At 34.3% G+C, this 12,577-nt stretch overlaps 1 protein-coding gene across 2 annotated transcripts in view; it reads left to right on the forward strand.

Annotated features, from left to right (window-relative positions):
- PDS5A (PDS5 cohesin associated factor A) overlaps positions 1-12,577 on the forward strand; it is a 77,077-nt gene that overhangs the window by 33,669 nt on the left and 30,831 nt on the right. For both annotated transcript variants that reach the window (XM_053975190.1, XM_053975192.1), the window contains exons 7-12: positions 2,408-2,488; positions 3,908-4,048; positions 5,083-5,198; positions 5,980-6,074; positions 7,022-7,167; positions 11,607-11,758. In XM_053975190.1, coding sequence (XP_053831165.1) covers positions 2,408-2,488; positions 3,908-4,048; positions 5,083-5,198; positions 5,980-6,074; positions 7,022-7,167; positions 11,607-11,758 — 731 coding nt within the window. The remainder of the gene's footprint in view (positions 1-2,407; positions 2,489-3,907; positions 4,049-5,082; positions 5,199-5,979; positions 6,075-7,021; positions 7,168-11,606; positions 11,759-12,577) is intronic.

Here is a 12,577-nt window from a genome sequence, read left to right on the forward strand (position 1 = left end):
ATCTCATCAAGCTTATAAAAGTATTTATTGTCTGAGATGCGTTTGCATTCCTTCTGTTGTAATCATGAGATGGGAATGCCATTCTATCGAATCATTTTTATTGACAGCAATGAGATAATGTCTTATTGAAGCTGCTAACACAGAGAGCCTCTTATAACAAGAGTACTTGTGAAAATACACTGTTCTTTGTAAGTTGCTTCTAGTGATTGATAGGCAAGTAGATATGAGGAAGTAGAGGGTGGTGATCTGAGGTGATGCTGTTAACAATGGTGGGCATTGCTCTGAGGGTACAAAGGCCCAGTAAAAACTGGGTTGTGAGTGCTTGATTTAGGCAAAATAAAAGTGAATGTGGTCCTTTAACATTAACATTGTTATAGCTTTGCCTAATGAAGAAAATTCTCAAGCAAGGCTCTTATAAAGAGCCTTGGTGTAAATATTGGTGTAAACTTGGTGTAAATATTGGGTTGTAATGCATATTTAGTATCACTTAGAGGACTGGTGACACTCTTACTAGCTCTTGGTCATGACTGAGCAAAAAATGTCCTGTAGGCAGTGCTCAGTATTGTAATTTGGTCAGTATGTCAGTCTGTGTTACTTTCTTTGTTTCTTGTAATAACAGCACTTAAATGACTGCTTTATCATGGTAGATCAAAAAAATAAAAAAACAACCAGAAAGTTCTTTTGTCTGATCTGCCTATGGGAGTTTGACTGTTTCCTTCCTTCATGTTTTCCTTTCATGAACAGATTTCCAAGTAAATTTTGTGATTATATTGCTTGCCTTTAGATCTGTAAATCAGAAGCACTGTAGCCTTAAGAGCACGGTTGATTTTTTTGTAGAGTGCATACAATAGCAATACTTTCAGGTCTGTGCAAAGCAGTCAAATACCAGTTGTTCTCTACTATGACATAAGAAAAATATCAGTCTGGCAGGACTTGATGGAAGTTTGTCCTTGTAAAGAAGCTGAAATAATGTGGTTTGGATAATGCAGTCTGAGGTGTTTTTTTTTTTTTCATTAGACATGATATACAGTCTACCTCCAAATTTAGATTATATTAATTTGTATGTCCATTCTTAGTTAAGTGATCGTGTGGTGTACATCGTTCTCTGTGTGTGCTAAGGTGACTCTCATCTAGTAAATTCAGGTTTTCAGTAGCAGTAGCATGTCACATTTTGACCTGTGGCCTCAAACTGTAGTTCTTTTTATTAACTTCAAAAGTAGTGCTATTCAGTGAATATTTTTCTTCCCAGTCTTACGTAGGTTATTCCTTAAAAACATTTTCATGTATTAAAAAATGTATATTTTCATCTGCATGTTCTACAGCATGGGTTATCCAGACCCACAGGGTTTCTTTTCTCCTAATAGTTGAAATAGTTAATTATTTGTTTTATTAAGTTGTATATTACTTTTCTAGGCCGTTTTGGTGCTTGGTTCTTTGGTATTGTGATGTTCTGTGTTTGTGTGTGTATTTGGGTTGTTGGTTTGGTTGTGTGGAAGAAGTTGTATTGAAGTTCCGTAGAAAATGCATTTTAAAGTTTGAGATTCGCAGTCCTTTGGTTTAATACCTGCATACTAGTCAACAAGATTTTAACCATGGCTGGGTTTGGGGAGAAAGTTGGGATATTTTTTGAGAAGAATTCATGCAAATATGTCTGTCTTCTGTAATGAGACATCAGTTGAGTGCTTTGGTGACTGAAGAGATATTTGGTTGAACCTTTGGCCACTTGTTTCTCTTTACTATCTGTTGATGAACTGTCTTTGTCATCTCATTAGTTAAAAGAACATGAGGGAGTTGTTTTCAGTGTAGACTTGCCAAATACACTATTTCCAAGAATCACTCATCCCTAGGCTTTACCTGCATTTTATCTGCAGTGATTTGTAGTTTGCAATCAGCTCTCCATGTCTATTTTTTTTCCCATCCAAGCTGCATTAATCCTTAGATGATATGAGATACTGCATATGAGATTGGTACAGACATGGACAGTGAGATTTTTCAGATGTGCAGTTACATTCTTTTTCTTGCTCAAGAGCAATATAAACAATGTTCAGATTTGTCATGTTACAATCAAATGCTTGCTTGGAAAGTTAACTGCCAGCTCTGCCCAAGTGTAGGTGCTTTCTGTAGTCTCACTGTGGGCTGTCTCAGAGCATACGGTACAGTCTGTGGAGAACTCAGTGCACAGTTTTACTCTCCAGACAAGGCACATAAAGACACATAGTGTGTCTTCAATGAGTATGTGAGGGGCAAACATAACCACATTCAAATATTAATTTAAATACATTCATTTTTCTGTGCCAGATTTGGTGCATGTTAATTTTTAGAGTATGGAGGTATGATAATGTTTCTTCCAAATCTGTTATTGTGTGTGAAAACTCTATAAAATGTTGTTATATTTTCTTTATTTCAGAACCTTAACAAACAAGCGTTTGATCTTGCAAAAGTCCTGTTGAAAAGGACCGTCCAGACCATTGAACCGTGTATTGCCAATGTATGTAAATTAATTAATCTGTGTTACCTGCAAGTAATAAGTCTTGATTTTTTGGAGATTTGATGGGCATTTTTATTCTTTTAAATAGTGTTTATAGGAGCTACTACAGTTTTCTGAATAGGATATTGTTGGCTTGGTTATTAAGTGTGTGGAGTATTTCAAATAAGCGAAGAGGAAATTAATTTTTATCCATCTCAGTCTAATGATAAGCCTAAACCTAGGCTGTGAAAATAGGTGACCACCAAAAATCCTGTTACAACAAAAAGAATTATTAATGGTTCGTATGTCCAGCAACCAGGCAGCCTTATTTCATACCAAGCTTTAGGATGAAGCATTTGTAGCTACTGGCTCTTGGCTAGATTTTCTTTTGCCTCCTAAACTTGCTATGACTTGTAGTCATAAAGAGTGAAAGAGCTATGCTTTTTACAAGGCTTCCTTCAAATTACAATTCCTTCTTGTTGAATGTGAGTGTTGTATGTTCTGCATATTAACACAGCTATTGCAGTCTTTGATGAACATGTTCTGATATATTCTGTTGCCTTTCCTCGCTGCTGAAGCCAGCAGAATTAATACAATTTAGAGTAGTTTAAAAGGGAATTAGGCAGATTCATAAAAGATAAATCAGTAAGAGCTCAAGGAGTCTGACTAACAGTTACCACATTCCCCTGGTTTTTTTTTTAAGCTTTGTAATTAGTCATATGTGAAAACAGGATAGTACATAAAGTAACCTTTGAATTGATTTAATACTATTCTCCTTACTTTCTTTTTCAAGTGTGTAATAGCTTTTTTGGTATTGCATTTGCACTGCTTAAATAATATTAACCTACCATCTCTAATAGGAAGTATTAAATTTTAATATACTTTATATAAATCCAAAAATAAATAATTAATAATTTAGACTACTTTGGTTTGTTTCTGTTAGGTCACTAATGACCTTGATACATTAGCCATCAAATATTGCAAGACATAACATAAAGACATCTGACATTCTTTAAAATGGATTTGAAGCAGCAAACCTTTATTTTCAGCATTTGGATTGGGTTTCAATTACAAGAAAAATTTTTTAAAATACTAATTTTTTTGGTCAATGTTCTACTGGATGAATATGCATTTTAAGTTAACAATTCTTTCATTGCTTGTTAATTTTGCTTGGGAGACAGTTACTGAGATTTGAAACTATCAAATTGTCATGTATTAAACTATCTTGATAGAGTTAATAAAACTGAACTGAGAAGGATGTTTGTAATTTGCTTGAGCCAAAATTGTAAAGGTGAAATGCTTTGATGTAATGAAGAAATTGTGCTTTGAGTGCCTTCCATTAGTATAAAACCATTAATGATACTACATTAAAAGAATTTTTAAAAATAATGTTTGCATTATTGAAGGAAAATATACTACATAAGACTGTTTGTATTTTAGTTTTTTAACCAGGTTCTGGTACTGGGAAAGTCTTCAGTAAGTGACTTATCAGAACATGTGTTTGACTTGATACAAGAGCTTTTTGCCATAGATCCTCACTTACTGCTGTCTGTCATGCCACAGCTGGAATTCAAGCTGAAGGTGGGTTACAGTGTAGCTTTGGACAATCAGTAAAATTTTGGGGGATATTAAGAGTGCAGAACTGTAGATTTAATAAGTATTCTACTAGGGGAATAAAAATTCTGTATTTATTGCTTTATTTTGAAGGTAAATATAATATTAAAGGATATTGGAAATTAGTATGCAATTATGTGCATATTGTGATTGCAAACATGTATTATGCACATAAAATATATATATAATCATTATAATGATAAATTAATGCAGTCTAATGCAAAAGCTTTATGTACTTAATCTTTGGATTACACCAAAATTTATAAAGTAATTAGGCTGTGGTTGGCTTATCTTATGAAATGCAAATGTGTTAGCTTCAGTATTGATTTGCAGAATTTTCTTTTATAAAATAATGCTTTAATAATAGGGGAAATATTTCCTAATATTTTATCAGATTTGTTATTGTCAGGTAATAAGTTAGCTGACTGATTTGCATCCTTGGAAATAGTTAATTTATCCTGATTTGGAAGTCTGTGGGGGTTTTAATTAAAAAGCTGTTTGTCTTTCCTAAGATTGTAAGTGGACAAGAGAAATAATTTTGCATGTGTGGATGTACATGTAAGCTATGATTGCAACAAACAAAAGTAACCAAGAAATAGGTATTCGGTGAAATTACATGTGGCTTTCATTAGTGCACATGTGTTTATAACATTTTAATTTGTGTCTTTTCCACACACATAAAATAGTCTTAAAAAATGTTTTAAAACAAACAATTTTTTATATTGTCAAATGTATATTAGAGTACTGTGGGTTTTTACTGCTGAAAGAGAAGGTTCTTTCAAAGCACAGCCATCTATTCAGTGTCTGTAATACATTAGCTTGATAGGTATTTGTATATTTTGCCTCATATGAATCCTGTAAGATAATTAAAGAGAATGAGGATTATCAGAAATACTTTCAAACTCAGATTTAATCTAACTGTTCAAAAAACAGAAAGACAATTATTACTAAGGTATTACTGATAATGATTTACAGTTTCTTTTTCATGTTTTGATTTTTAGAGCAATGATGGAGAAGAACGTTTGGCTGTTGTTCGACTTCTGGCTAAACTCTTTGGTTCCAAAGATTCTGATCTGGCCACGCAAAATCGACCTCTTTGGCAGTGCTTTCTTGGGCGGTAAGAGAAATGGGATGGAATTCTGAATTTCTGGTTTTTTTATGTTCTTTTTTCTGTTTAATTACAGTATTGCATTTTTCATTGCCTTTTTAGAGGATGTAACTGTTTGTATTTGAACAAGTTCCTTATTAAATCTTCGAAGCAGGAAACTGCATACAGTTATGTTTCAGAAGGAAGAAGCCTGAAGGACTGCTGCTAAATTGCTATCAGCTATGGCCATATAAGTTAGACAGCACATACGAATAGCAGAATTTACACAATAGCTTTGCCAGCATTGTCTGAAGTTTCCTACTGTTCAGCTGTATCTGCAACTCTGTTTTGCTTGGCATTTACCTTTCTGAGTGAAGAGATACTTTCTTTTACGTAAAGGTAGAGGTTCATAATTTTTAAAAAAGAAAATGTTTTCAAATGGTTCCTGGTGATGCCAGTTACATTTCTATAATTTTCATGTGCTTGTGTGTACATGCACACACACAATCGACGTTGTATGGAAAACTGTGTTCAGAAGTCAGTGCAAAATCCATTGGGTCAACATTTTATCCACATACACCATATTCATTCTTTAATTTTAGTCCTGACTAAATTTCACAAGAAACAACAAATATTTGTATGAGGTACGTTATGGAGATAAATTCAAAACGTATATAATCTCTCATTTTGCCATATAAAAGTATTTGAATAGTTAACAGAACATACTGTCAACACATGTTACTACATAGAGAATAATACTGATTTGCAAAGCTAATTAAAAATTAACATTCATTATCTTCTATCCCTCTAGGTTCAATGATATCCATGTCCCTGTGAGATTAGAGAGTGTGAAATTCGCCAGTCATTGTTTAATGAACCATCCAGACTTAGCAAAAGACCTCACTGGTGAGATGCTCATAAAGGAGTTTAGGATAATCTACAAAATGAGCACAGAACTGTGTAACTATTTTTGTACATAGCAGTGTAGTTCTGAAATGTACCAAGTCCAATGCTTGGTAAGGGATGGAAGAGGTATCTGTTGAAGATGAGTGCTAGTTATGTGAAGTGAGTGAAGATCAGTTAGAAAGAGGAGGAGTGTGTGGTTTTGAGTGAACTTTGTCAGAGTGAGTCATTAAGAAGCTACCCATTGCAGAATGAATTTTAAAATAATTTCAAGTTCTAAAGAAACTTTTGGTGAGGCAAAGCAAATATTGGTGCAACATCCTGACCTCTTTTCAAAACCAGTCACAGAGTTCCCCATTAGTCTGTTCTACTGAACTCAGAAAATGGCTTTTTGATGATCTAAGCTATGAAGTTTATTCTTCCTCTACAGTATCATTTTAACTATGAGAAGGTTTTTAGGCTTAACGGAAAATACTGTTGTTTTTAGATGCAAGCTATTCTACAACAATTGTTAGTATTTGATTTATTATTTCCATTTTTCACTCTTCAGGAATGAGAGTTTCTTCTCTTTTTGTTTCTTCTTATTCCCTCACCCCCCTTTACTTACAATATATTCTAGTCAACTATATTTCACTTTATTGCTTCTTGCAAATATGCAAGTTATCATAAAATGCAATGAAGTTATGCAAGTTATGATAACTTGCAAATGAAGTTATCATAAAAGCTATCACTCCTGTATTCTTCTGATATTTGCAATTACCTAATTGTTTTATAAAACTTTAACATAGAAAACATTAGAACAGATGTTTCCTGTGGGTAGCTCTATATTTAATAGATTACATGGTTGTGATATATGATTGACATTTAATTGATTAAACATTAGTAATAAATCAGAATACATCACACCTATATAAAAAAGCCAAGCTTCTCATTGTTTCTGTTCATAACAGAATATTTGAAGGTTAGATCACACGACCCAGAAGAAGCCATTCGACATGATGTTATTGTTACAATTATCACTGCGGGCAAGAGAGATCTCTCTCTAGTCAATGACCAGCTGCTTGGCTTTGTAAGGGAAAGAACGCTGGACAAACGGGTGAGTGTTAATATTGTATTTTCAGCAATGACCTGCTTCTAATATACTTCACTAAAAGTAAAAAAGTAAAATAAAAAGAACCCGAAGCCAGAAAATCAGAGAATCTTCAGAGTTATTAACAGAATACTGATGGGGAAAAAATTATTTTCTTACGAGAACATCTTAATGAAAATTCCATATTATGGTGGCATCAATCAAGTGTTGTTAAGCAAATAAGGTCATTGACCTGTGATAAACACAGTTACATTGTAAGAACATAAGAACGGTCACACATGTTTAAGGCAAAGGTCACTAACCATTATAAATCTCACAGTGGTCAATTTTGGCTTCCAACAATTTGTGACTTAAGGATTTTTAAGTCTGCTGGCCCATGCTCATAATAACTTTCAATAGAACTTTATTACGTGTATTTATCAAGTTCTTTCTTGAATTTATTTGTACTTTATAAGTCTCCATGGCATATGCTTCAGTAAATTCAAGTTTAATGCATGTTTGGGAGAAGTAACATCACTTTTTTGCTTTTAACTTGTCTGATAATTTGAGTATCTCATAGATCTTGGATTACATAAAATAATGAATATTCTTTGACTCATTTATATTTAAAAAATATGAATACCGTATCTTCTCCAATCCTTTGTTTTCTATTCTAAAGAATCACCTGATTAACTTCCACACAAATTGTTACATACTGCTGATCATTCTTGTCTGGATGTTCTTTATCTTGTTGGAACTAAGGTGACCAGACTTAGGAACAATGTGCCACTCATCAGAACATATGATTTTGAATGGCATTGTTACTGTTACTGTGTCTCCACCAGCATCTCTTTCTGTTTTCCTTCAACATGCTGCTGTCAGTAAGAGGCAGTCAGCTATTGCTGCACAGCTGTAATACTGATTTCTACAGAGCTAGTTTTTTTTTTTTTTTGTGTGACTTCAAATCAGTGTGGTGGCATGTAGTGTTCCTCATATGTTTGACTAAGTCATTTCACACCAGTTGTAGGTTTGATGTGTTGCGTTTCAAGGTTAGGTGCTTTTTCAGGCAATCACTTCGAAGAATAACTTCGTCTGTACGTGATGTTTCTCATATAAAAATCTCTGGAGAGAGCTTTAATGAAAGTATATCCTGAGGAGAAAATAAAATTGAGCACTGACTGGAAATTACTACAACAAATATTCAGCATTTGAAGTAGACCGTAGCAATATAGTATGTGTTGGTAAATATAATTAGTACTGTAAAATGAAGATCAAGGACTTCTGAACTTTCATTTGTTTTTTTTTTTTATTTTTATTTTTAGGATTTGTCTTCACTTTGGGAGAGGAGCATTGATAATGTCCATGATACATATGTTTTACTATGTAGGATTTTCTCAATTCCAGGCTGAGTGCACTATACCTATTTTAATAATTCCTTTTCTTTAAAAGAGTTCTGTATTTTGCTGGCTGCATTTACCCTTTGTAGCTGATTTCTGTTGGACACATCTACTGCAAACTCCTAAATGATCATTCATTAGTTTGATTCCATCTTTTTAGGTCTGCAGTCATCTCTCAAATGAATATTGCTATTACTATGAAAAGAATGCTTGTCCAACAGGCTGAAGTAAAGTGCCAACCTGCCTCTTATCTTTATAAAGCAGGGAAAAAATATAGATTATACTAACTGGTATGCCATTTAGTTGATCTGTTTTTTTTTCTCCTGACCATATTCTAATTGACACAGTATTAGTAAAGATAGTCTAAACACTTTCTAGAGTAAAAGTTTTTGGCTAAAAGACAGTACTTAATTTTTTAAAGGAATGTCCTTAGCTGATTTGATCTGTATAGACATTTGCATGATCATTGTAACTATTTAAAAAACAAAAACAATTTTAAGACCAACCAAACAAACCCCACTTCCACCAGTAGTTTTCAAATCCATTTTTATTGCTCCAGATGGAAAAGTAACTCTGGTAACATGGCTTCCCAAAAATTGAAATTTAGTCATTGGTAATAATTGTTCTTAGGAAGGCTCCATTGGAACACTGTTTCAACGGTCTTTCCACCATCTTCACTTTTCAGAATAATTAGGAGACATTTTAAAAACAAATAACAAAAATACTCTTGTCCATTATACTGGAATAATCTTAAGGACCTGAGAAGTTAAGAGAGTTTTTACAGCTGATTTCATTGACATTTCTCCCAGCAGTCTTTATGGAGTAGAGACTCAGCCCCTTTGTAAGAACTGACTTGCACCTCATCAGCTTGATGTCAAAAGCTATAGAGTGAGGAGCCATAGAATCATACACCCATTTTTGGTCTCTTTATGCATTTTTCTGCATGTGTGTTAGTTTTAACTGTATTGAAAACCATTGTGGCTTTTTCCATATGAAGGAGAACTATTGTAAGATGTTTAAAGTTATTCTAATGGATAAGGGATTGTATTGAACTTTCAAGAGCAATTTTTTTCAAAATTCAGCCCAGCAGTCATCAGTGGAGGAATTTAATTATGTTGGTCAACCAAGGAAGCTCAAGTTATCAAAATTCTTCTGTTAATTAAATCAGGGTAATGATTCTGTTAGCTATGTTTATGTATTCTGCCTTTGAAACTGATTATTACATTCCTCTTTATGCTTATTTGCTGTTTCAGCTTTAATTCTCAGAAGCATCTTACTCTTTTTTTTCCCTACATGTATCTCCTATTCAATGACTTGCTTCCATGGTGTTCAAGACATTCTCTAAGTGGTTTGGTCCAGTGTCTCCAGGCTGCAGCTGCCTTTCTGTGTGCTCTGAGTTCTACTGTACAGCAATTTCACTAATCGGAATTCTGTTGGCAATCCAAACCTCCTTTCTTTTGTAACCCCTTGTTACTCCTTCATTTTAGGCTTAAATTTTCTGGAATAATTTCTAGAAATCCGTTTTTGTTTTCTTCTAACAAGTTTTGCCATCCTTCCTGTCTCATATAAGAGATCTGATGAAGCTATCACCTGCCTTGGAAGGATATATCTGAATGCAGAAAAATATTGATACTTTTCTGAAAATGTTTCCCTTTCAGGTCTTGATTTTCTTTAAAATTTACTTTAGATCATAACAGCAGTGAACAAATTCCTGCAGAAAAGTTAAACAATAACATTATTTATAGCTAAAGTTTTTCTCTTTTGTGAAAACTAATTACTGTGTTATGTTCTAGCAAAGTCATTACTATCTTGACTTTTTTTGTCACAGTTTTAATACTTAAATATGTAACAAAATACAAGTTTATTCTTTCCATCTTACTGTTATAACCTACTCCAACAGCCAGTGGTGTTTTGTGGTGACATAAGCCATACTGTCTTGAAGATTTGTCTTTTCTTTGCCCCTCAAGAAAGGGAAATCATTCAATAAAACTATTAAGAAATTAAATGTGCAGTAGTATTGAGTCAAGCCTTCAGTTTAACAAGATTTAGGAAGTTACAGTATGAATAATAGTATCTACATTTATGCTTCATAGGCTGAAATTTATCTGAGCATTGTTAGTCCTTGGGAGTTCAAGGCCAAAAGTGATACCTAGTGTGTTCTGAAAGAAATTATCTCTTTCAGTTTGAATTTAATGCATTTCTTCTAAATGTTGTGGGAAAACGAGTGTCTTCTGAGGTTTACTTTGTAAATCATTCAGCATGAGAGACTATGCTGCCTGAATTAATCCTGAAGTCAGTTTTGGTATGATTCCTCACACAAATCAGCACAGGATGGCTTATGGGTCTTGTCTGTTAAATTGTTTAATAATGGGATATTTGTTATTTACCTGAGAGGATAAAGTACGACCACCAAAAGCAAGATGGAGGACCCATGAACTCTTCCTGTAGCTCTTGTATTCTGGGTTTTTTTTTTCTTTGTTTGTTTGTTTTTCCCCTTAATTCCTGCAGTCTTAGAGCAATTGCTTTGAGGCTTCAGGCCTCTCCCACTGTCCTGGAAGGTGGCCTAGGAGTTCAGGCCTCACAGGTTTGGCTTGGCCTAGGCTCCAGATCTCCTGTGTGTAGGCAAGGGTGCTATAAGATGGTGCAAGGCAATGGGAAGAAAGAAGTCTGCCACTTCTGGTGCTTGGCTCTGAGTAGATAAGCCTTCAAAATCCTGACTCAGAAAGACACTTAGTCAGGCATACATGTTAAGCTGTACTTAACTTCTTTTTTGCTGGCTAGCTCCCAGTTTTTTTACGCTCAGCACAGAGAAGTACTGAAGTCCTGGGTACGGACAGTAGTTAATCTGCATAGTACTGGCAAGAAAACCCTTACACAGGCTTTGCAAATTTTCTTCTAGAGGCTTCAAACAGCATTTTTCAGCTTTTGAAGTGTCTAAATATAGGAGATGAGAAAGTGGCTATTTTGTCTTTCGTGCTTCTACATCTTAACTGTATTTTGTATGTTTTATTTATTTATTTATTTACCAAAACCCATTCCCCTACTTCTTTTAATTTCTTCCCTCTCAAGTGGCGAGTAAGAAAAGAAGCTATGATGGGTCTTGCCCAGCTGTACAAGAAGTATTGTCTTCATGCTGAGGCTGGAAAAGATGCTGCAGAGAAAGTGAGCTGGATAAAGGATAAACTTTTGCACATATATTATCAAAATAGCATTGATGACAAGTGAGTCAATCTAAGTCTTCCTAATTTTAATTGTATAGTGATAAGAGATACTCTGAAAATATGTTCTTATCCTGTGAAAGCTGTTTATTCTGTATTTATGGCTTGATGTATGGTGTATTTAATTAATCATTAAGACATCTATGCACATATTCAGAATTATTGTATTATCTGTTCATTGATTCATTTTTATGTACTGATGGACCTAGATCTATGATGATAGCAGATTTTCATTAACTAATTACTGTGTAGGGAAAAAATGGTTTAATCTGGCATTTCCTATGCCAGCTGTTGTTTGCCTTACTGCTTTCTGGAGAACAGGCTATTAAAATCCATCCTGTGAGATTTATGTGTGTTCACACCACAGTACATGCACAGATCTCTCCTTTTGGTATATGGACCTTTAGGTAGACCAAAAGCTGAATAAACATCAGGGGTGCTTTCACATTTGATTCATCTGTGTTTTGTCACTCAGTCCCTTTGATTTTTTTGAAATACCATTTTGGTGTTGAAAAAAGTATTTTGGCCAAGGTTTTGGAAGATTATTAATAGTCTTGCAGGAAGAGAGAAGCTGTGATATCACACAGAGGCAGAATTTCAGCCTAGATTTTTAGGATGGTAGACTCAGAAAATTCTTTACAGTGTTTCTTAGCACCTTGCTTGTGCAGACTGCTACTTCAGAATGTTTTGTTACCTTGGTGACTAGTCTGAATGGGCCAATAGCCTCCTTCAGTTGCCAGTTCCAATACTCAATTTTTAAGCACTGCAGTGGTGAAGGCTCTTGCTTTGTTCATCTGGCTGACTGGAAGTGGATCATAGTAC

This window comes from Vidua macroura, chromosome 4, assembly GCF_024509145.1.
Source record: "Vidua macroura isolate BioBank_ID:100142 chromosome 4, ASM2450914v1, whole genome shotgun sequence".
NCBI classification, from domain to species: Eukaryota; Metazoa; Chordata; class Aves; order Passeriformes; family Viduidae; genus Vidua; species Vidua macroura.